The 25,037-nt window shown below is 44.9% G+C and overlaps 1 protein-coding gene across 3 annotated transcripts in view; it reads right to left on the minus strand.

Moving 5' to 3' along the window:
* The window catches only part of COL4A6 (collagen type IV alpha 6 chain), a 289,921-nt gene that overhangs the window by 29,229 nt on the left and 235,655 nt on the right, over positions 1-25,037 (minus strand). For 2 of the 3 annotated variants that reach the window (XM_082447502.1, XM_082447503.1), the window contains exons 10-25: positions 23,181-23,243; positions 22,330-22,365; positions 22,109-22,150; positions 21,091-21,183; positions 19,797-19,850; positions 12,507-12,566; positions 11,201-11,245; positions 10,660-10,713; positions 9,427-9,496; positions 8,248-8,355; positions 7,191-7,331; positions 6,260-6,364; positions 4,342-4,502; positions 3,691-3,870; positions 2,974-3,157; positions 307-360 (exon numbers count right to left, since the gene is read on the minus strand). In XM_082447502.1, the coding sequence (XP_082303628.1) occupies positions 307-360; positions 2,974-3,157; positions 3,691-3,870; positions 4,342-4,502; positions 6,260-6,364; positions 7,191-7,331; positions 8,248-8,355; positions 9,427-9,496; positions 10,660-10,713; positions 11,201-11,245; positions 12,507-12,566; positions 19,797-19,850; positions 21,091-21,183; positions 22,109-22,150; positions 22,330-22,365; positions 23,181-23,243 (1,450 nt within the window). The remainder of the gene's footprint in view (positions 1-306; positions 361-2,973; positions 3,158-3,690; positions 3,871-4,341; positions 4,503-6,259; positions 6,365-7,190; positions 7,332-8,247; positions 8,356-9,426; positions 9,497-10,659; positions 10,714-11,200; positions 11,246-12,506; positions 12,567-19,796; positions 19,851-21,090; positions 21,184-22,108; positions 22,151-22,329; positions 22,366-23,180; positions 23,244-25,037) is intronic. The other variant, XM_082447504.1, reaches the window with a different exon arrangement.

A 25,037-nucleotide genomic window follows, 5' to 3' on the forward strand; every position in this document is an offset into this window, starting at 1 on the left:
ATGAAGATGCTCAAGGAAGAGATCAGCCAAGCCATCAACATGCACAGTGAAGGAGACCAGCCCCTCGCAGAGACTGCATGCCCACCTCCTCTGTCCTCCCTCCCAGGAGAGGTGTGCTAAGGAGACTTTGCAGCGGTGTCAGCGTGAGTCTTTGCACCCCAGCCTTAGGATCACCCCTCCCCAGCCCGGGCCTCCAGTGTGGTGCTCAGGCCATTGTGAGTGTCTGAGATTAAGTGAACAAAAAGGAAGGGGGGCGCGGTTTCCATCATTGGTGTTTGAGAACCTCTAGACCTAACTACCTCTCACCTCCCTCTGTGTCTAAGTCTCCTTGCCCAACCTTCTCCCTGCAGCAGCAGTCACCTAGACCAAACAAGTAAAGAAGAAAATTAAACCGGGACAGAAGTTCCTTGAGGCCCAAGGGAAGTCTTGTCTGTAGCCCACCGATCAAATTCCCTGTCTGGACTGAGTCAAGAAAGCTGGCATCCACACAGGATCAAGGACACAGGAGCCGCTGCAGTGATAACCAGGGTGACTGATTACTATGAGCATCTGGATCAGAGCCTCTTTGGAAACGGCCAGTTGTCTCCTTGCCCAGGATTTGTAATAATTCACACTGTTAGGTTGAAAGGCTTCTGATGACTTCATTCCCTTTCCTGGCAATGTAGTTGTCCTAGCCTGAGCCACCACCAGTTGGAGTGAGTGCATTTAGGAATAGCATCTTCATCTTTCATGGCAACAGTAATGGCCATAATGCAAATGTTTAGGGCCCACAGGTTAAGTGTTTTTACAATTGTGTGGAAAGAAAGCTAGGTTTGAGGAGTTATATTTGGTGGCTGTAGAGAGAAAAAGAAAGCTAATGCTCTTAATTGAAGTAATTTTTTGGAAAGTCTTGGTATTGCAGCAAGAACATTTTCTGCATAAGGCATCTCCCAGGCTATAGCTTTTCTAGATCACTAGTTTCCTGAGAACTTTCTGGGTCCGGGGATAGTGAAGTTTGGGACAGAAATGTTCCTGTGGGCTTCCTTCTGTTTCCAAGCAGTTGGAATGTTGATAATATCCAGATTTGAGCGTGTCTAAGTTTATAGGCACCATGTTAATATGTCAGTTTAAAACCTAGTTGCCTGCAAAATGGGTTGAACTAGAATGAAGACCCAATTGGCGGAGGGGCGGTGGAATGACCATGAATAATGTCTCTGGGAACAGAGCTGGAAGCAAAGCTATAGCTGACACCAGGACTTCCAAAAGGCCGAATGGTTTTGTTTGACAAAATTCCTCACAGCCTTAATAGGGATACTGACTTGGACTGAAATACTGACTTGGGTTTAAGAATCTTGAATCATCCATTTTTAACTTGTACTGTAATCCTTATTATACCAATTCACAAAAGTAGATTTTAAAAGAAATAAATTTTGAGAAGACCTGGTATCTGTCTTCTTTTTTTGTAATTCTTCAAGGTGATGAGGTGGAAAGAGGAGAAATAGGTCTAAGAAAAAGCTCCTTGGTTATGGAGAAGGCCCTTTCCTCTGTAAATGTATATTAGTCTCCTGTGGAACACTGCACTATACTAGGCAGGTTGAGAAACACTAAAAAGGATTACTCACCTTCCTTAGTATCCAGAGGCTTACAATGCAGTTGGAAAAAGTAAAAGCATTAATGGAAGGAAATATATAATCTAACTGGCAAAGACATACTATAGGGGTCATAAGAAAGCTTAGTGGAAGAATTAGGGCCTATATCGAACCCTGAAAGTTGGATGGGGATGTGAGTACCTAGAGAAAGGAGGAAGAGTATCCAAGAAAAAGGCAACATGGGCAACATGTTGGAGTTGGAAATGAATATATTGTTTATGGGGACAGTGAAAGATACTGTTGTCTTAGTGTTTTGTTTTGTTTTAATCATGAAGAATTATGAGATAAAATCAGGTTAGAAAGGTTGGTTGTGTCCATGTTTGGAGACTTCTGAATTGTAGGCTGAGGAGTTTGAACATTATCCTCTATTTAGTAGAGAACATTTGTGGCTTTGGACTAGGGGAGTAACATGACGGAACCAGTACTTTACAGATTATTAAATTGGCAGCAGTCTTCATAGTGGAATTGAGTGGGGAAAGTCTAGAGATAGGAAATGAAAAACTACTTAGGAAGTTGTCATTCTTCTATCCATCCATCCATCCATCCATCCATCTATTCCAACAAGCATATAGGTGTTAGCTAGGCATGAGATAATGAGCTTAATACCAAGAAGAAGAAGGGAAGAATATAAGAGGCATTGCAAATGAAGAATATGAGATGAATTTCAAGTTTTCAAACTTCAGACGACTACAAGAAGTGTGGTACCACTAATGGGAACACAGAAGTTGTGGAAACATAGAAGTTAGGATGAAGAACTGTTTTAGCTGTATGCAAGAAGGCAAGTTAATAGCATAGTACCTTAATCTATAAGCAGGGCTGTCACTCATTATAATTACTAAAATTCAAGTAGAAAGAGAAGCTATATAAATGGGAGGGATTTAAGGTATGAAATGGAGATCGGACTAGATAGAACTAGGGTCTCTTCTCAATCTGAGATCTCATGAATTAAGGAAAGGTTCTTCCCTACTGATGATATTACCATACAACTTAGAGGATACCTTCCTTGTCCAATATCCACTCATTACTTCCATGGCACTTGTAATAAATGGTCATCCAGCTTCTGCTTGAAATCTTCCAGGGATTATGAGCTCATAACCTCCCAAGGCCATTCTGTTATACTTTCAGACTGCTCTGTTAGGAAGTTTTTCACTTAGTAGGGCTGAAATCTATATTGTTCTGTGTAACTGTACCACAGTATGATCCTTTTTCCACATGAAAACCCTCAAGAGGCTTCAAAGTAGTGATTCCAGTTAGCCGTCTTATGACACATTTCACGCATCTGGGTCATATCTACCCTCAAGGAGTCAGTTTTCCAAGCCCAAAGCCATCTGATTCCCTGACTCACCTGGAATCCCGGGGGGGCCTGGTTGCCCTGGGAATCCATCTACTCCTTTATCTCCAGGAAGCCCACGAAGTCCAGAAGATCCTGGTAGCCCAATTCCTGGGGGGCCAATTGGACCAGTGCGGCCTTTTTCACCAAGAAGTCCTGGTAACCCCTTTTCACCTGGGAAGCCCTGTCCACCATCACCCTAGACAACACACAGGAAAGGATGAAAGCATGACTTAAGAGACTTATCTGGAGAGCCCTCTGACCATAGGAAAGAAACACCTAACCAGTATGAGCAGGGTTTTAGTTTTTGGTTAAAATTCTCTGTCACTCTAGTTTTTCAATCAATTCTTCTGAGTCAAGTTAATGGGAATGAAGCTCGTCAACCCTGAGTGATCTGATAATGCAAAAGGTTCTAGATTGGTGGGGGTGAGGGGGAAGGACAACTCTGGTGGGGGGGGGGCGGTCATAGAAAGCAGCTGGATTACTTGCAAGGGAAAGCTCCTGAGAAGCTGAAACATTTTAAGTGATGTGGTCAGTTGTCACTAGCATTTATCAAGTGAGCCAATGACCCATTCTGAGAAAACGATTCCTATTTTACAGAAAGGAAAAGCACAGAGCCAAAAGTGTCAGTGGCAGAGGCAGGAAGTAGCCATCAGATACTCCCCACCCGCCCACCTGCCAAGTCAGGTGTGAGGATTTACAGCACTATTTACCCAGGAACAATCCACTTACCTGAAAGCCTGGCAGGCCTGGTAAACCTGGTACTCCGTCCTTGCCAGGGGCTCCTGTCTCACCAGGGAGCCCCTGGGGACCAGGATCACCCTGATCTCCTGGCAACCCTGATCCCGTACTGAGAGTCGCTTCCCCTTTCTTTCCTCTGGGGCCTGCCAGACCTCGAGGCCCAAATACACCCTGACAAAAAGACAGAAGGGAATGATGAGGAGATGCAGACTTCATAGGATTCTGGCACCTCACATAGGTCTGACCTAAAACAGGTCCTTGGGTACATTTTGGCGCAGTTCTGGACACTGGATTATGTCGTCATCTTGGATTATAATTGCCCATTTATTTTCTTACCCTTTCTAAATTTTGAAGTCTTTGAGGATGGGAACCTTGTCTTCAGGGCCTGGCACAGTTCTAGGCAAATGTAAATAATTTTGTGGAAGGAAGGGAGGGAAGAAGGGAGGGAACATAGGTAGGTTAAAGCAGAAAGGGACTTTCAAGATACCTAGATAGACTTCTTCATATTACGGATCAAAACCTTGAAGGTCTGCTTTATCTCCATCTCTCTTTTATGTGTTTTAGGAAAGTGATTGGTGAGGAGTGAGGGGCATTTGAAAGCTCCCATTTGCTCCCTCAGGGCCAAAGCTTGGTAAGACTTACTGGATCCCCTGATGGGCCCTGTGCACCCCCAGAGCCTGGATCTCCTCTCGTTCCTTTCAGGCCCGGAAGGCCCAGGAGACCTGGTGGCCCAGGCAGGCCTGGCTCCCCAGGTGGTCCAATGTTTGGGACACCACCATCACAAGCACAAAAACCTGAGTCCCCTGGAGGAAAAAAAAATAGACAACATTAATCTAAGTGGGCCATCTTTCCAAGAAGAAGGAAGACCTGCCGGTGGTAATTTGTGACCTGAACAGCTCCATGGAGGGAATCAGAAGGCCTGCAGAGAACAGACTCGAATGAACTAGGTTCACTTTCCATCAAAGTACATCTGTGCTAGTGATTTGGATTTCAATCTTCTGGGGTGGAGCCCAGCCATCAGCGAGTCTAATGTGCAGCCAGAGTTGAGAACCACTGACCTATACTAACCAACTGAGAGTCTGGAATCCAAGCCACTCGAACATCCTATTCACCAAAATGTCTTTCCCCTGTCTTTTGTACACAGAGACAAATGCCAAATAAATTGATGACAGAGATTTCAGCAAAGCATCTTTGAAGAGATAACAAGGAGTCACTAGCACTATAGCCCAGCCATTTATACCTTCCATGCTTATGGTCTAGGAAATGAGACTTTGGATCAACATAGGTGACTCTGAGTTTCCCTAAGATCCTGAAGGGCCTCTTCCTACCTTTAGAAAATCGATAATCCCTGAAACTCTGAAAGAACAGCCTGTTCTCCAAATAATCACTTCTCGAGTGTGATCCATGAACCTCCTGCATGAGTCACCTGGGATGCTTGTTTATAAGGCAGCTTGCTGGGCCTCACCCCAGGTCCAATCAATCAGACTCTCAGGCGGCCAGATCCAAGAATCTAATTTGTAGTAATTTCCCCTAGGTGATTCTCATGTCCAGTGAGTCACTTGAGAATCACTATCACTATTCCAGACTTAGAGGGGAAAAAAAAAAAAAACCTTCTGGTCCCATGGGAATATAGGAGGGGAGGCATTAGAGTTGGCCCTGTTTTTAAGTATGAGAATGGTATCAAGAAGCACACCAGCTCTGTAGTGAGTCAGGGAAGGGCCAAAGTTGACATCCTAGGTCAAGACTTGAAATTTAATATCCTTTGCTCTCAACCATCTTCCCTGGATCTAAAAAGTAGAGATGGGGCTTTCAAAAATTTCTGAACTAGCTCCTATACTTAGGTAGTGCCATTTTATGATAGGGCAATGAGAAAGGAGAGGAGTGAGTTAAAACCTCTCTGTCTGAGGTTGAGGAGAGCTGTAAATTCCTTGAGAGAATAGGAGAGATCCCAGGTACCTGAAACCCCCAGGTATACCCAAACCTCTCTTCAGCCAGTACTTTCACCTCTTCCTCCACCCTGCCCTGGGCTGGAACTATAAGGAAGTGATTTATTTGCACTTTAGCATCTGCCCCTCAGAGTATGAAATGGAGGAATGACCCAAAGGCAACAGGAAGATGGAAAGTGCAAGGCAGCCGAAGGCTGGGGCAATCAATCAGTCCTTCAGTCGATCTGCGGGGACCGGAGTTGTTTGCCTGGAGCCAGTTGGCTTTTTCAGAGTTCCAGGTCTTGACCTCTCTTTCAGGCTGAAGATAATCATAAGTGACTTCCTGCCTTGGCCTTGCAAACTGAGAGGGGCTGCAGAATGTGCAGAGTAGCTTCTGCACGTGGAAGGGGCAGGAAGAGTAGTAGCCTGGGGGCCACTTTGTCCTGTGAGACCTCAATCGCCAGCATCAGTCTTAGAGCTCCAAATATAGCACTTCCAACAGTCGTATAATCACATCCCCAGTCAAGATCCAGGATTGGTCCTGTTCAGGTTCCCAAGGCTGTTAGTTTGCTCCTTCCCAGAGGGCCTTCTCCAGGGAGTTTGGGGAACAAAGAAACCTAAGGGGACAAAATCACCTTTGATTCCTTTGAGGCCTGGGTTTCCTTTTGGACCTCGTTCTCCTCGGAGACCAGGCAACCCTGGCTCTGTGCTCTGTAGAGTTCCCATCTCAAATGCTGGACCTTTAGGAAAAAGAAACATAAAAGATTGGCAACTTACAGGAGCCTGGGCTCATGTGACTCAGCATAGCAGCTCAGTCACCAAGGGTCCTTGAGCCTCAACCACCAGAGCAGAGGCACCCTACCCCCAAAAAATCCAAGACAAGGACCCAAAGTCTGTAGCAAGTCCAAACTCTGTTGGCTCAATTCTCTCTACTACTACTACTTATAGGATGTCTACTATGTTCCAGGCACTGGACTAGACACTGGGGATATGGGAATAACCAAGGCAGCTTCAGCAACTCAGCAGTCCCCGTGTCTATCCCAGGAAGTCCTCTTAGGACAAAAAAGGAGATGGGTACAAGCTGCAGTGGTCAGGGGTTGCAGGTTACAAAGAAACATGCGGGGCATATTTCTAGCCTTTTTCTTAGAATCTAGAATCTCATACTCAGGTAGATGACCTAAGGAGAATAAGCCCTGTGGAGGCTTTTAGCAGCCACTTTGAGGATCCAGGCTTGGCTTCCCATTTCTTGGACTCTCAGCCCGCCCTGCTGGAGCCCTGAGGACCAGGGAAAGCTTGAAAGAGCCAATGCTGCTCCTTCAGGAGCTGCAAGACCACAGGCCTAGGGGCTGAGAACAGTGAAGGGGGAAATGGAATGACTACGAAGTCAGAAGGCATTAGGTAGTGTCTGATCACCGAGATGGCCCTCGCTTGCCTATTCCTTGATGAACATTCTGATTGCTGTGGTCCCTAACCTGTGAGATACTCCCTCCCTCAAAAATCAGGACTGTTCTGCAATCTGGATCACACCTGAATCTCAAGACCAAAGAGAGAAACAAAACAACTTACCGGGTGGGCCTGGTAGGCCTGGTAGGCCTGGCAAACCATCTCTGCCAGGGAGGCCAGCTGCCCCAATTGTGGTGCGGCCGGGGTTTCCTTGGTCCCCCTTCAGGCCTGGAACTCCCTGGAGCCCTAGAGCACCAGGGCCACCTGGAAGGATAAGCCCACACAAAAATGCTCACCATATCACCCTCCTCTTCAGGGGATTCCAATCAGTGCCGATGTTAGACACTAGCTCCAAGGAAGAATTTGGGAAAGCATTTGCCCTTCTCCTGCAGCTGAGTTAGAAGGGTCCCTAGGAATCAGCTAGCCTAACCTCTTGGGAAATGGAGGCCCAAAGACGTACAGAAACATGGTCAGGGGTGCAGAACTTCTAAGTGGCACACCTGAGAGGGAAACCTGGGTCTCCAGCCTCCCATTTCTAGATTTTTTCCACCTTGGTGCTGAGATCAGCTGTACCTCCTCCAAGGGGCTGTTTTAAAAGCACAGGTATCCTTACAGAGGCCCATCTCCAAGGAATTTAGAAACTGCTGTCTTTAAAAGTAATGTCTGAGGCTTTATATTTGGGACATCACTGCCTCCCAGACTCTGGCATGCCCTTTCTCTGTTTACTACTATAGAGTGGCATATGGGCGTGTTCCTCCAATGATTGCGTCAAGGATGTCATCCACAGGATCCTGGGGCCATTTAGTGCCTGGGTTAAGCACAGAGTGAAGGTCTGGGTACAAACTTTCGTCTGGGCTTTTGTTAGCTCCTTCGGGCAAGCATCAACTGGGTTGGCACATAAACAGAAGAGTGACAGGGCTCTGCCAGGCCAACCCAGGCCCCCTCATTGATGGTCTGGGATTGCCTGTCTAGCGACGGTACATTATTGAGGCCAAAGGAAAGCTGCTTACCCAGGCCCTATTCTCATATACATTGGCCTTGGGCTTGCAGCAGGGAGACTACTGACTACAGTCTACCTTTCTTTTGACTTTGGCTGGGTATGTACCCAGACCAGAGGACAGAAGGGGACGCTGAGTACCAGAGTGGAGATCTGTGCATGGGGTGGGTTAGTTTGTTTTACCTGGTAAAGCTGGTAATCCAGGGGCACCAGGAGGGCCAGGCAGGCCCTGGATGCCTTCATCTCCTTTAAGGCCTGGGAGGCCTGGCATACCGGGGTCTCCAGGATAACCTGGCATTGCAACAACAACAAAAAAAGCAGTAAGCAAACCGAAGGGAGGCCCCCAAATGCCACAAAATGCCTCAAAAGAGTTGCAAGGAGATGTCCTCAGGTTAGAAGCACCTTTCTTGCCCTTCATAGGTCTCCCAGATGCTAATGCCCTCATGTGATAATGGGCCTGTTTGAGCTAAGGCTCTCCTACTGTTCAGTACTGGTCTGGCCAGGGCTTACCTTCCATGGTAAGATCTGATAAGTACTAGGAAGGTTCTTCTACTACTAGTAATCTTGTGTCATGCCTCAAATCTCTGCCATTTGGGTTAAGGTGTTGAAGTCTACTCTTCATGTTATACACAGGTCTCTTGAGCGTGGAACACAGGAAGCCACTGTCAACCATTAACACCTCAGCTTTAATGAGTTTACCAGACAGGGCACAGGCCTGAGAGGATGTGAGGAGAAAGAAGTTAGGAGACCCAGATGGAAGAGGCACTATAGTAGAAGCCTTTGGTCAAGCGAGAAGTAGCTGGAGACACTGACATCTAGATCTCTAGAGAAGGCGAAGGGAAGAGTTGGGCACACACCGTAACTAGAACAAGGAGAGGTGAAGACTAACTTCCAAAGTGTCATACTATTGAGGGCTGTCCTAACCAAAAGATACTTGCTCCCCTAACCAAAGATACTTTTCCACTTCCCGTGAAATTGTCAAGCTCAAGCATGCATGGGATCACGTACATGAGACCCTGTGTGTCCCAGAGTATCAGGCTGAAGTTAGCCTAGCTGGGAGGGTATGAATCCTTCCCTAAGCATCACTAGGAGAACCATTTTTAGCAAATCCAGACCCAGGCCAACGCAAATCCTAGTCTTGGTGGACCCAACACAAACATGGAGTATGGGGCTTGGCTTCTTTGCCTAAGACATTGGAGTTAGATTCATTTCCCAAGTTTAGGATCCATGAATGGCCCTTGTGGGGATCGGGTTTAGCAGCAATCCAGTGGCTGACAAAGTATCCTCTTAACAATTACAGGGGATATAGAATTCAACTTCTTATCTTTTTTTTTTTCCACTCCAATCAATGAAAAGTTGTACCTGAGATCACAGCACCATCTGTATCAATGAAAACATCTGGGCCTGGCAGGCCAATGTCACCCTTTTCACCCTGCAAAGATTAAATACATTAAACATAAATATTTCTGTGACCTCATCACGTAAGATTTATGTTCCCTCAAAACCATTCCCTGGGACAATGGAAGGTTCCTCCTTCTGTAACCCCTGATTTCCAGGGCCAAATAATCCATAGATTAATTTCAAAGTCCAATAAATTTAAGATGAAGGTGACACAAGGCAGCCCAGAGGCCTGACACTCAATTGAGAACCTGTCAAGGACAAGGGATCCCAATTTTATTTTGCAACCTGACTCCAGGACAATCTGCTTCTGGGCCTGGGAAACATATCGCAGGAATAGACAATATGGCTATACCCAAGAGGTTCTAAGGAGGGAACAGAGTTTTAACTTTTTTTTCCCACTTTCAGCAGGCTTGGGACTCTGCTACTGTCACGGCCCTTGTTAGTGGGTGATGTCAGGCAGAGGAAGTCAAAAGAGTCCTAATTCTCTCAAAAGGGAGACTCAGGTACCAGAATCAGATAGAGTGGCATATCCAGGGTTTGGGGGGTAGGAGCTGTCTGCCCCAGGTGCAGGCAATAAGGGGATGCATTGCTTGAGAGAATTTAAAAACGATAACAAAACCCAAAAGTTGGCAATTCTAAACAATGTCAATAATAAAATATTTCTCCTTGTAGGGATGGATTTGCTTGTACGCATTTCGTGTGAAAAGGGTGACATCTAAAATGTCAAAATACTAAAAAATACTCCATTTCATCACATAGGCATTTGCTATGATCTGAATGTTTGTGTCCCCCGAAAATTCACGTTGAAAACCTAATGCCCAAGGTGATGACGATATTAGGAGGTGAGGCCTTTGGGAGGTGATTAGGTCATGAGGGCAGAGCTCCCACCATTGTTAGTGCCCTTATAAAAGAGGCCCAAGAGAGCTAGCCTGCCCCTTCCACCATGTGAGGACACAGCAAGAAGTAGGCAGTTTGCAAGCCGGAGGAGGATCTTCAGCAGAACCCAACCATACTGGCCCCCTGATCTCAGACTTCCAGCCTCCAGAACTATGAGAAATAAATTTCTCTTTTTTATAAGGCACCCAGTCTGTGATATTTTGTTATAGCAGCCCAAATGGACTAAAATAGCATTTATACTAATTCTTCACCCTTCCATCTCCTCAATCCTGGATTTTCACTTCCCAACAACATTACCTTAGTTCCTGGGAATCCATTAAGCCCGGGGAAACCTGAAGACCCCTTCTTGCCCTGTGACAGAAACATAGTTACAACTGAATTGAATGTCTAAGAGCGTAAGAGGGGGTGGTTTCTGGATTAGGCCAGGGCAAATGGCACAGGGATTTTGGCCGGCATTCCAGGATATATACGGACCATACCTGACTCTGGAAGCCGTAAACTGTTCCAGAAGGCAATATGGCGCTTAGGTAGCCAACTTGCACGTTAGGAGGTACAAGGGCCACAAGGCTAGAGATGAATACAAGCAGGCTGGCCTTGCTAGGCCCTGATAACATGTTAAAGGAGTACTACTGCATCACAGCACTGAACACTGGACACTCATCTTCTTGGGTAAAAACAAAAGAAGTGAGTGGCTGAGATTCTATCAAACAAAGAGAGGCGGACAATTTGAATTGTAAGCAGTGTTTCCCTTTGGATTGATGGTCATGTTAAGTAAAGCAAGAGGGCCTTCTGATTTGGATTTTATACACTGAGGCTTTAATGATATTAACCAAAATACCTGACTCCCTGGAGGGCCTTGGACTCCTTCTAAACCCACGGGACCCTGTAAAGAGAATAGAGGTACCTTAGAAAGATTAATAGCCCATACTAGACAAAGCAACTAGACTTACATAACAAAGCTCTCCAACTGAGATCAGGATTTAGCAGCTCCTAAAACCAGGTAAGAGAATGTTCCTAGACTTGCCTTAATGACTTCTTTCTAAGCACTAATCCATCAGGCTGAATAGGCACACAGGGAATTTTTAAAGAGCTAAATAAATGGAAACATTTTAAGTACTAGGTGGAATTGGGTAGAAGGGCTGGGTGGTATTATACTTAGTCTGCATTAGTTCCAAGTCATGAGATTTTTAAATAGATTGTGGGAGGGCCTCTTGCCTCTCTCCCCCAATGCATTTTTTTGTTGGTGATTTTGTGTTTTCAAGACAAGGGAGTAGAGGAAAGTGGAGAAAGAAATGGCAGGGTAATGGATGAACATTGCTGAATACTCAAAAGACTCTTGACAAACTTCATGACCAAGCTAAAAAGACAATTAATACTCTGAAATGTTGCTTCTTTAAGGCTAAGGTTGGCCAATTACTAACAACGTAAGACCTAAGTGCCTGAAGCTAGGAATCAGAGAGGCTAACAGTTGTTTCTCCACTTGAAGTGAGATTATTATTGGAAACTGTTGACTCCAAACATTACTCACTATGTTCTAGAACTTCCCAGGTTTGTTTCCGTCCTATAAAAATTGCACTTGGTCCTCTTCCTTCCATTCCTGCAAACTGCCCCTACCCCACCTTCCCTCAGGATAGAATGGAATGAAAGTAAGACATGTCATTCTTTAGCCCAGAAGATAATTATAGTTGAGGACAAGGAGAGTAAACGGGCTGAGGAGCCACCTGGTGTAGGGGGTACAGTAAGTCCCCTACATGCGAACGAGTTCCATTCCAAGAGTGCGTTTGTTAAGTCCAGTTTGTTCGTAAGTCCAACAAAGTTAGCCTAGATACCCAACTAACACAATTGGCTATATAGTACTGTACTGTAATAGGTTTATAATACGTTTGCATCTTTGAAAGGTTCACAACTTGAAGGTTCGTACGTAGGGGACTTACTGTTCATCATTCCTTATTCAAAGGAGCCACTAAGTCAAGGGAATGTGGCAGAAGGGAGAGCAAGAGGTCTTAGGGACCTGCCCGAGGGCTGAGAAAGAGAAACAAGAGAAGCTTAGGAGGCCATCAAGTTACATAACAGAGATGCAAACAGGAAAGAAAAGGGACCGGGTGACTTGACAGATCCAGGCAAGCAAAAATCCAGGTTCGTACCCTAGGTCCCGGCAAACCAGGGATTCCCTTTTCTCCTTTTTCTCCGGCAATTCCAAATCCCTAAAGGAAAAAAAGAGACCACAGATTATAACATTCATTTCCTCACAGGTCTCCTGGCTCCATCCAAAGCAAGGTGGTAATTTCCAATCAGCTCCACTGTCCCCCGGGGGCAGCTCGCCATGCTGAGCGTCTCGTCACCGCCTGAGAAACACATAGGACTTGAAGATAATTTGAACCATTCATTCAAGGCTTCTTTTTGGTTCTAGAAGTAATGTCTTCTCCCCCAAAAACTATTACAAATATTTATGGAAACACGAACTAATAGCATAGAAATGATGACAGATCTAACCTCATTGATTTTACAGATGGAGAAACTAATACTCAGAAGGGCCAAGCATCTTGCATGGGTTAGAGAGTCAACGAGACAGTCAGGGCTTCAGCTTCCGTTCCAGGGCCCTTTCCAAGAGAACAGCCTGCTTCCCACCATCTAGGAGCCTGGGTCAAAGATGACCCACAAATGGAGAATTGTGTTCATCCTTGGGGATCGATGCTAGAGAGAAGAGCTTTTGCCCTTTGGAGACATGATGACTGCAACATCCTCTTCAGTGGGAAGGAGTGTTTCTATCTAGGCGTGATCTAGAACCATGCGGGCTTTAGGAACACTCTCAAAGGGACTGCAGGATGGTCGCCAACCCCTCTTGCCCTGCTCACAGGAGGTGAGGGCTCGCAGCCACAGACATGACTTGGGGATTCTCTAGGAACAAGCAGAAATCCAAAAAGCAGAGTGAATGAGAGAGCTTCCTCCCCTCTGGGTCCAGGGCAAGCATATTCTGGGCCCCCGAGATACAGAAGAATTCATTACCAGAGTGGATAAAGTCTTTCATGGCAAATGTAATCGAGGTCACTTTGTTGTTACTGTTTAAAATGGGACTTCCTGGAGCACGAATTTTGGCAAATAGCATTTAGGTCTATTATGAGAGTAAAGGAGGCAGTGAAGTTTTCTCAAATGTAAGCCTGTGAAAGACACTAAATGTTACGCCACGTCTCCTGTTGTCCTCTTGATGTGACCTGGCTCAGCTGATTGTAAAAGCACTGCTCCAATCCCATTTGTAGTGTTTTTCTTCCTCTTCCATACTCAGAGCATTCCCGTGGGTACAGTTGGCCGAATAGCCCTTAGTTTTCTAGGCCCAAGTTTTTACTTTCTTTTGTTTTTAAAACGTGAGTTGTTTTTATTGTTGTTGTTGTTGAGGAGGGGAGTGTATGTCTGTGAAGGGTCCAACTCAAAGCAGTCTTTGGTTCCTACTTGCCTTCCCTCTTTTCTACATCTACAGTTAGGAGTCAAATTGCTCAGACCTCATGCTGAATAGGATTTCTATTTGAAAGGCCCGTGTGTCAAACTGAATGCAAACTTAGTTCTGCAGCTCAAATTGGAAACCAAGGCATGCTGCCCCCTGGTGGCATGTATCTATTGGCAGCTGAAGTCAAACACTTACGGAGCCTTCCCGGGCCTGTGCACAGAAGCTACGGCAGCCCACGCTGCCCCAAACTCTTCAAGCACTAAGCCGGGTTCCGGATGAAAGTCTGGGAGCAGAAGGTCTGTATCACATTCACTTCTGCCTCCTCCAAGGCATGTTACTGTAGTCTGAATGCATACAAGGTGGTCCAATACATACTTGTTGAATTAAATGGAACAGTGACCCAGGGGAAAAACTGTTCAAAAGCGCAAGAAAAACAATGTCCAGCACGGGTTTGAGCCCTGGTCCGGGAAGATCCCACACGCCGCAGAGCAACTAAGCCCCTGCACCACAACTACTGAGCCTGTGCTCTAGAGCCCACGAGCCACAACTACTGAGCCTGTGCGCCTAGAGCCCATGCTCTGCAACAAGAGTAGCCACCAGTCTCCACAACTAGAGAAAGCCCGCGCGCAGCAATGAAGACCCAATGCAGCCAAAAATAAATAAATAAAATAAATTTTTTAAAAAATGGGAAAAATGAGCCTCTAGGGCTTCCCTGGTGGAGCAGTGGTTAAGAATCCGCCTGCCAATGCAGGGGACATGGGTTCGAGCCCTGGTTGGAGAAGATCCCACATGCTGCAGAGCAACTAAGCCCGTGCGCCACAACTACTGAGGATGCACTTTAGAGCCCACGAGCCACAACTAATGAAGCTTGCACGCGTAGAGCCCATGCTCCACAACAAGAAAAGCCACTGCAATGTGAAGCCCGTGCACCACAACAAAGAGTAGCCCCCGCTTGCTGCAACTAGAGAAAGCCCGCGTGCAGTAACAAAGGCACAACTCAGCCAAAAATAAATAAAAGAAAAGAAATAAATTTATTAAAAAAATAATAAAAAAAATAAAAATGAAAAAAAAGAAAAAGAATGTCCAGGAACCATCTCACAGCCTCCACCTATCTTTTCCACAGTTGTAAAGACAAGGGGTCCTTGTCCTTCTTCTCCAGAAAGCAGAAAGAGCCTCTGGACTCCTGCTTTCTCAGAGAGAGGGTCTGAGAGCTTGAGCTACAAGGTGAGCAGAAAAACATATACAAAGTTTAAAAGGGGAAAAAAAATTGTTAAAAAGCAATTTGTGTGTCGGGGTTAGAGTCAATAAAACATACAAATTGCAAGATAGTGGGCTGTAGGCTCAGCTTGTCTCCCAGCACAGGAGGGCCCTGTACGAGGCCCTACTGAACAAGCTGCTCTAGCAAGATGTCTTGGGCCCCGGCCCCGGCCCAGCCGGTCGCCACCACGAGCTGACCAGCACCCACTGCTCCCTTACCCCTTCTCAGGCACGGTCAGGGACCCCTCATTAGAGCACTAGCTTAGCTGTTTACAGGCCGGCTCTCTAGGGCCCTGGGCTCCTGGCATTTTGGGTTCATGGATATTAGTGGCTCTGCAAAAACTCAACTTCAGTCACGTGGCTGGGAGTCGGGGCGGACAGCAGGGTGACGAGGGGGGTGTGAGAAAAAGGCAAGCTGCAAACAGTAGGCTGGAACCGGGGGCTATCAGGCCCCGCTGTGGAGTGAAAGGCACTTTGGCCCTGGGTCCTCAGAGGCCTGCTGGCCCGAGAGGCAGGCTGCCAGCACGGTCACTCTCTCTGCCTGAGCTCCTCGCCCGGCCCCAGCGAGGGCGGTGGACAGGGGCGAGGCCCACCTGCACAAGGAGGGCGGGAAGGCAGGAGGGAGGCTGAAGCCTGAAAAGGGGGACTGAGGCCATGGCGGAGGGGCGGGGAATGATCATATTTAGGGGTCACATTTTGGAGGCTAAACTGCAGCCATCGGTTCAGCTTGGCACCGCGAGGGTGACTTGAGATGTGAAACTTGAGAGGTCAGGAAAGTCAGTCTCCTTGTCAGCTCTGACCCTGTCACACTGCTGCTACTGCCCCTCAGGGCATCGGGTTGGACGGGGAGAGGAGGGGAGGGCTTAGCTTAAGTCTGTCAAGATGGGGCTCCTCCTCCGAAGGACCTACCTGAAGTTACTGGAAAGCCTGGTGCTCAGCAGAAGAACTCCCGCCTGTCCAGTAGTTGCCTCAGATCCACTCAATAGGTACCTCAGGATTCACCGCTTTCTTCCCTTCTCTCTCCCATCATCTGCCATGTTGCCTTACCCCGCGTGTGCTGGTGCCTTGGAGGGCACAGAGGTATATGACTCTCTCTGACAATCTCCACGGGAGCATCTGTGGCCTACACGTGAGTGTGCTGCTGGGACAATGTCATGAAATGTGTGAGGCTGGGGCTGAGCCAGAAAAGCAAGGATGCTGGGTCACTGCAGAAGGGGCAAGGGAAAGAAAGGGAGGTCTAAATCGCTCAGGTTGGCCACTTGTCAGCAGCTCTTGCAAAGATCTGGGCTAGGATGGAAAGGAAACAAATGGTTGAAGGGAACATTTCAGATTCCCTAGAGATTTCCACCCTCAGCGCTGCCTTGTTTCTCAGTGAGTGTGGATAATTGAAAGCCGACGTGAGGGCCTTGGATTTGAGAAGTGTCACCACCTTTCTTCTTACAATGATTCTGGCAGAAGCCACAGAAGTTACCTATAAATGTTCCCATTAAGCAGATAGAGATATTAGCAGCAAAGGAGTTATAGGATTTGGCCAGGGTTGCATGTGGAATCCACACCAAAGTGGCCTGAGAACTCTGGTTTCTTGATTCCCACTCTCTGAAAATATGCTGTACCATATAAAGGAAGCTTGTTTTCCACCTTGGATGTCTTTACAATCAACTGGGGTTTCTATTTGTCAGGCCACACTGTGAAACACTGGAAATGCTGAGCTTGAAACGGTATTGCAATTTATCACTGTGCATGGCTGTCAGTCAGTGTGTCTTTCTTTTTACAAGGCAAAAGGGAACGGGTGAAATTGCAGAAGGGGAAATCCTCTGAGGTAGAACAGGGAAGGGAATGGTAAGGAGGGAGGGAGCGTGAGCCAGTGAACTGCAAAGCACCAGAGGTCACGCAATCCACGACCACCATGACAAGAATGAACTGAACAGTAAGGGGCAGTATGGTATGAGGAAAAAGTCTGGAGTTGGCTAGTATTCAAGAAAACTGAATTTCAGTCTCAGCTCTGCTAATAACTTGCTGGCTGACTCTGCACAAGCCTCTTTACCCGTTCAGGCCACGGTTTCCTCATCAGTCAGGGATATAAACCCAGCCCACCTTGCTTACATCATAGGGATGATATGAGGTGACTAGAATCTATGTGAAATGCTCACAAAGAAAGGTGCAGACGTTATTCCCCAACCCACTTGCAAAGTACTCTATATCTGTGCTGTCCAATCGAAAGATAATGTGAACTACTATGTTATTTTAAGTTTTCTAGTAGCTTCATTAAAAAAGTAAAACAAATAGGTGAGATTAATTTAACAACATTTTATTTAACCAAACACATCATAAATATTGTCATTTCAACACTGACGTAAAAATTGTTAATGAGATAATTTAGATTATTTTCCTCATACCTAGGTTTGGAAATCTGGTGTGTGTTTTACACTTACAGCACATCTCATTTCAGACTAGCCACATTTCAAGGGATTGGTAGCTGTTATGTGGCTAGTGGCTATCATATTGGACAGCACAGATTTATACTTTGTAAAGAAACCTGATGAACATTGTGAGCTGGGCCTCAGAACAGTAGATATGACCATTGCCACGTGACATATACAGAGAGGTTCAGATACTTGAAGGCCCAGAGCTGGGGCTGAGGCTGAAGTCCAGGTGTCCTGTCTCCAACATCAAGATTCTTTCCCTTTATGATTCATTAGATACTGAGCTGATTAAAATCAAGGCCATTGAATAGATGGTTCTCTGTTGCCCCTGTGTCTCTATGGAGTAGTAGGGATCATTGTGGAAGCAATCTGTGCCACTGGCTCTACTGGCTGTGTTTTCCGGCGACCTGGAAAGACCCAAAGTGTTTCAAAGAACTGCAGGGAAGCACCGGACTCATCTCTCCCCCCTTTGCCAGCAAGCCGGGGGCAGGCCTAGTCATCTTTGATTCATCCATTTCCCTCCTGACCCCTACACCCAATCCATGGAAATCTCATCAGCTCCCTCAAAACATTATCTTGTAGTTTAAGAGATATATCAACCAAATGTAATGTGTAAGCGTCATTTGGATTCTGATTCAAAACCAGGTAATTATAAAAAAATATATTTATGAGACAATCATAAACCTGAATTCTGACTTAACAGATATTGTCACTTCTGATAATTAGTGGTGATGAAATCATCATTATGTTTTTAAAAAGTCCTTATCTCTTAAAAATACTGAGGTATTTGTAATGAAATGCTACATCTGTTGTTGGCTTCAGATTGGCCGTGAGTTGCTAATTGTTGAAGCTAGGTGATGGGTACACAGGGGGACCATTATGCCATTCTCCCTACTTTGTATATGTTTGAAATGTTCTGTAACAAAAATTTTAAACTTTTTACATTTTGAATCCATGCACTTCTCTCCATTTCCACTGCCATCATCCTAGTCCAAGCCACCACCATTTCTCACCAGGATTGTTGCAGCAGCCTCTGTTTGCTGCCTTCCCCTCCCCCCATCCTCCATGACCCAGACCCCCAACTCCCACTACCACCAGAGAGATCTTAAAAATACAAGTCAGGGCCTTCCAATGGCTTCCCATTACATTTGACATAAAAGCCACATTTGACCTACAAAGGTCTCCATGATCTGGCTCCCGCCTCTCTGCCTGGTTCTTGGCCTCGCTCACTCTTCTCCACCCGCTCGCCTTCTTGCTATTCCTCTAAAGCACTGAGCTTGTTCCAACCTCAGGGTGTTGACACTTGTGGTTCCCTTGGCCAGAAACACTCTTCCCAACCTTTCACATGACTCGCTCCCTCATAATAAGCGCTCCCTCAGAGAGGCCCTTCTTTTTTTTTTTAAAGATTGATTGATTGATTGATTGATTGATTGATTGATTACTATGTTGGGTCTTCGTTTCTGTGCTAGGGCTTTCTCTAGTTGCGGCAAGGGGGGGCCACTCTTCATCGCGGTGCGCGGGCCTCTCACTATCGTGGCCAGAGAGGCCCTTCTTGACCACTCTGTCCAAAGGTGCCCATCCCGTTCCCCATCCACACTCCATCACTTTTACCCTTTTTTATCTTCTATGTATCACTTACCAATATATGAACTTGTTCTCCTTCATTTGTTTACTTGTTGATTCTCTCCCCTCCCTCATCCCCCCCAATTGGAATGTACTTTCCTCAAGGACTTTTACTTATCTGACTGTTAGTTGCTGTTGCAGCCTTAGAGTCCAGCAGAAGGCCTGGCAAATAGGGGCCCTCAAAATGTATTTGTTGGGTGAAAGAATCTAAGATACAAGGGCATATAGGAAACTGAAAATAGGATCACTAACACTAACTACCATTTACTCAACAATTGATACGTGCCAGGCATTTATTAAGCCCTTTTCATGCATATTATCTCATTTAATTCTCATAACCACCCCATTATTATCCCTTTTTTGGTAGGTTAGGAAACTGAGGCTCAGAAAAGTTAAGAAACTTGTCCAAGGTTACATAGCTAGAAACTGCTGAAATCAGAAGTCAAGCCTAGGTCTGTTTTAACTCTAGAGCTTGAGATAATAACCTCTAAGCTATATAGTCTCATAAAGAACCTAATGTCCCCATGGGTTTGAGAAACAAGACATTTCCTTAAATGCCTTCTAACAATGAAGATGGTGAAATTCTCTACAATAACCATAGGAAGGAGGTCTTCCTGTTAGCTTTCTATTGGTATAGCTTTTGTCTAATCAGATCCTTGAATACACGTTGACCAAATAGGGAGACTTACCGGGAGACCTGGAGGACCACTTATTCCTGGGAAGCCCTGAAGCCCTGGTTCACCCTGGAAAATCGACCAAAGCTTAGTGAGTAGCAGCAGGAAGCAGTGAACATAAAGGCGATGGTTCCCTTGAGTTACTTGGGCTGGGCAGTGGGAAACCATAGGGTATCACAATTGGGACACCAGAGGCTGGTGCAGATTGCCTAGTCTCCACAACTAGTAACTACACCAGGATGTCTTAATTTACGGAGCCCTTAGTAGTGTGGAAAGGACCAAAGTCCATGACAGGCAAAGAAAACTATCCAAAACAGAGTCTCAAATGCTCAGGCTAATTGGGAGATAGAAAAGATGATCATCTGCTTTCTTTCTAGCGGAAGAAGCTGTTCAGTGCGATTTCCTTTAGCAAATTACTGGCTGCAAAGACATCAATGGTTTTGGGAAAAGAGTAACAATTACAGTTTGCAAAGGGCCACATAATACTCTAATCTCTTTCCTTGATATGCTAATTTATCTATAAGTGCCATGAAAGGGCTCCCTAAGGTTTGGGAATGATTAGGGAGGCAGGCAATTTTTCATATGCTCCCAAACTGTTCCCAACTCAATAATTACTTCCTGTAAACCTGGAGAAGGCCTGGAGCTGTTGCTTCCACAAAGACAGAATTAAAGAAATGGGACTAAACACTTTCCCCTGCCTGGGTCCCTTGACCACAGGTGCAGGATCACAAAACTGAAGGAATCCCCAGGAAGGAAGGGAAGTCAGGTTATTGAAAGATATCTGCACATCTTAACAGCAAACAGTCATTCAAATACAATCACGTGTACACTCATATCAAAATATAGATTATAAAATATCTCGGTTAAACAGGTCTACAGCTTCAGCCTTGGTAGTTCAGATCAGGCAAATTAGGGCATCTACTGCCACTTGGTGACAGTATACCCTATTTGCAGGGTCATGTTCTGAGGGCAAATAATTTCTTTAAACAGATAACTTGAAAGCAACCATTATACCCTATTGTTCTGTCACAGTGCTTTGGGGACAACATAAGTATTGACAGGGTTGGTAGTTAGGAGGGAAACAACCCAACTATTCAATGTTTGTTTTAAGTTATTCAGCATTTTGATAACTGAATCTGCAAAACAAACACAGAAAATAGCACTTGAATGAATATTCAGAAACCCAGGCAAGCTCATATCCATATTACCCAGAACCCTCTATCCTTCCAGTATACTCTGGTTATTAGAGTTGAACTCTAGTATTAATAGGAAAAGGCTTATTAACTTCTTGTTCTCAAATGTTCACTACCTTGGATCCTTTCTTCCCTTTGGGAAATCCCATGAATTCCAGTTCCCCAGTAGATGGTGGGGGTCCTGCAGGGCCAGGCAGGCCAACATCCCCCTGTAAGATCAAAGGAAACATTAAGCAAAGCAGACACCACACAGATATTTCTCCGGAGGGGAGGTTTGTCCTCAGGATGTAATTCACAAATCAACTGTCCATGACTTTAGCCTCTTCACCCTCACCCTTGCATCAATGAGGAAACAAAGCTACCAGTCTCAAGGGGTGAAAAGAACTATAAGCCTGACCAGATGCATTTTGTACCAGCACTGCAGAGGGAGAAAGCAAAATGGATGAAAGTAAATGGCAGGTTCACGGTTGCCATGGTCATGCATGAAAGCGTATTTAGAAGAAAGCAAAAAAGGATTTGAGCAAGGTAAATGGCTACATTTTGGCAACAGTGATCAGACTCTAATTGGTCCAATCATTGCCAAGAGCACAAGCAGAGGCAGTGAAGTCCCTGTTGGAACACTGAAGACTGGATTTGCTCCTTGAAGACAGTGCAATCTACAAGAGGCAGCCGCCAAGGATGGGGAGGGCAAGCTCCCAGTCTCCCTTGAGGCTCCTAAATCACTATACAGTTTGTATAGAGGGAAATAGGAGAATGAGGGAAGGGAAATAAAAGGGAATGATGAGAGAGGGTTAAGAAGGAGAGATAGAGGAAATAGAGAGAGGAGGAGGAGGAGGAGGAAGGATGGAGAGAAGAGAAGCAGAGAAAAGGAAAGAGAAGGTGACACAATATAATACAAATCAGCAGGGAAATACCCAGGTGGAAGGAAGAGAAAATATATCTCAAGAGCGTATGTTTGTAAGACATGTACATTTCACAGGTAGGAAGCAGGAAGATTACAGTATTTTGAAGGAAAAAGACCACAGTAGCCTATGTGTGCACATGCAGCCCTAACACAAGCAGGCACACGTGTGTAGCTAGAGACATTTCTAGGAGCATATGGACTGCAGAGCGTATGTTCCAAAATTTATTTACCTTGACTCCTTTCTCTCCTTGGAAACCTAACCCCATATTCCCCTGGGGCACAGGGGTGTAGGGAGGAAAAACAAAATCAATTACTAAACAACCTCCAGGAACTTAAATTGGAATGCAGTCTTTTTTACCAGAAAGTATGTTTAACCAGACCAGAATATCTCTGGGGAAACTAGAGCACTTAGTGGTAGGAGGTCAAATGCCCCAAGACAAAGTATACTTACATCAGGACCAGGGAAACCAGGGGGGCCTGGAGGACCCTAGATTTAAAATGAAAGGAAAGAGCGCTTTTTAGTTTCAGCCCCGAAGAATCTAGGCATGTTGAGAGTCATTGAAGATAAGTCCCCCACCCCCTTGGTGTGGTCTGGCTTTGGTGTAGCAGATTCTAGCTCCTTCTCCCTGGGTTCCTTTTTTTTAAATCTCCTTTGAAATTGCCCCAATTGATCTGATAACCACATTCATGCTAAGGTAGTGAAGACTTCATGTGTCATTCTTCCGATTAGGCCAGCACTTTTTAAATGATGACTTTTGGTGAAAGTAAACCGAAGTAATCAGTGGTGGTGGGATTTCACACATTGGAGAGAGAACAATCTGGGGATGTGGATTTCCCAGAACCACACAGATGGCTGGCTACGCTCTTCCTATAGCCAGTGATGGGAAATAGGTAGGTGGGAAGAGCTCCCCAAGGTGAAGTGTTGAGAAAGATTTTGAAGGTGCCTCTGTGCTCAGGGTGGGTGATAATGGTGTGATTAATTAGCAATGTCTGTCGTGGGTAAGGGGAGTGGAAGGTCACAATAGATGTGCCAGGTATTAGCCATCCTTGGGCTACACTTTAGGTTGAGCTAGACTAGGAGGTTTTGGAGGCACAGAGTGGATGGTCAGAGAGACTCTGATAAAAGAAGATAACAAATAGCTCCTTACAAGAGCATGCTTCACTTTAACCTCCAAGAATGGAAGTTGCCTTTCTCTGCTAGGAGGGCCTACATTTACATAGGATTACATTTAATCCACGGCCTGGTAGGGAAAGCATTCATGTGAATGCTGTGAACACGTGGTAGATTTAGGTGGGTCTTACTTGCAATCCTGGTGGTCCTATGGGTCCCACAGCTCCTGGAGATCCGGGTGCTCCTTGTGGGCCCTAGAGAGGCACGTTTTTATCAAGGTCAAAAAAGTATGGCAGTTTCTCAAGAAAAATATATCCACAAGAATTGCACAAGAATGTTCATAGCAACTTTACTCATGATAGTTAAAAACTGAGAAAAAACAATGGCCCAAAACCTATGGGATGCAGCAAAAGCAGTTCTGAGAGGAAAGTTTATAGCAATACAATCCTACCTCAAGAAACAAGAAAAATCTCAAATAAACAACCTAACCTTACAGCTAAAGCAATTAGAGAAAGAAGAACAAAAAAACTCTCAAAGTTAGCAGAAGGAAAGAAATCATAAAGATCAGATCAGAAATAAATGAAAAAGAGATGAAGGAAACAATAGCTAAGATCAATAAAACTAAAAGCTGGTTCTTTGAGAAGATAAACAAAATTGATAAACCATTAGCCAGACTCATCAAGAAAAAGAGGGAGAGGACTCAAATCAATAGAATTAGAAATGAAAAAGGAGAAGTAAAAACTGACACTGCAGAAATACAAAGGATCATGAGAGATTACTACAAGCAACTGTACGCCAATAAAATGGACAACCTGGAAGAAATACAAATTCTTAGAAAAGCACAACCTTCCGAGACTGAACCAGGAAGAAATAGAAAATATAAATAGACCAATCACAAGCACTGAAATTGAAACTGTGATTAAAAATCTTCCAACAAACAAAAGCCCAGGACCGATGGCTTCATAGGCAAATTCTATCAAACATTTAGAGAAGAGCTAACACCTATCCTTCTTAAACTCTTCCAAAATATACCAGAGGGAGGAACACTCCCAAAATCATTCTATGAGGCCACCATCACCCTGATACCAAAACCAGACAAAGATGTTACAAAAAAAGAAAACTACAGGCCAATGTCACTGATGAACATAGATGCAAAACTCCTCAACAAAATACTAGCAAACAGAATCCAGCAGCACACTAAAAGGATCATACACCATGATCAAGTGGGGTTTATCCCAGGAACGCAAGGGTTCTTCAATATACGCAAATAAATCAACGTGATACACCATATTAACAAACTGAAGTATAAAAACCATATGATCATCTAAATAGATGCAGAAAAAGCTTTCAACAAAATTCAACACCCGTTTATTATAAAAACTCTCCAGAAAGTAGGCATAGAGGTAACTTACCTCAACATAATAAAGGCCATATATGACAAAATCACAGCCAACATCATTCTCAATGGTGAAAAACTGAAACCATTTCCACTAAGATCAGGAAAAAGACAATGTTGCCCACTCTCACCACTATTACTCAACATAGTTTTGGAATTTTTAGCCACACCAATCAGAGAAGAAAAAGAAATAAAAGGAATACAAATCAGAAAAGAAAATGTAAAACTGTCACTGTTTGCAGATGACATGATATTATACATAGAGAATCCTAAATCTACCAGAAAACTACTAGAGCTAATCAATGAATTTGGTAAAGTAGCAGGATACAAAATTAATGCAAAGAAATTTCTTGCATTCCTATACACTAATGATGAAAAATCTGAAAGAGAAATTAAGGAAACACTCCCATTTACCATTGCAACAAAAAGAATAAAATACCTAGCAATAAACCTACGTAAGGAGACAAAAACCTGTATGCAGAGAACTATAAGACACTGATGAAAGAAATTAAAGACGATACAAACAGATGGAGAGATATACCACGTTCTTGGATTGGAAGAATCAACATTGTGAAAATGACTATACTATCCAAAGCAATCTACAGATTCAATGCAATCCCTATCAAACTACCAATGGCATTTTTCACAGAAC

This window comes from Balaenoptera physalus, assembly GCF_965194825.1.
Source record: "Balaenoptera physalus genome assembly, chromosome: X".
NCBI lineage: Eukaryota > Metazoa > Chordata > Mammalia > Artiodactyla > Balaenopteridae > Balaenoptera > Balaenoptera physalus.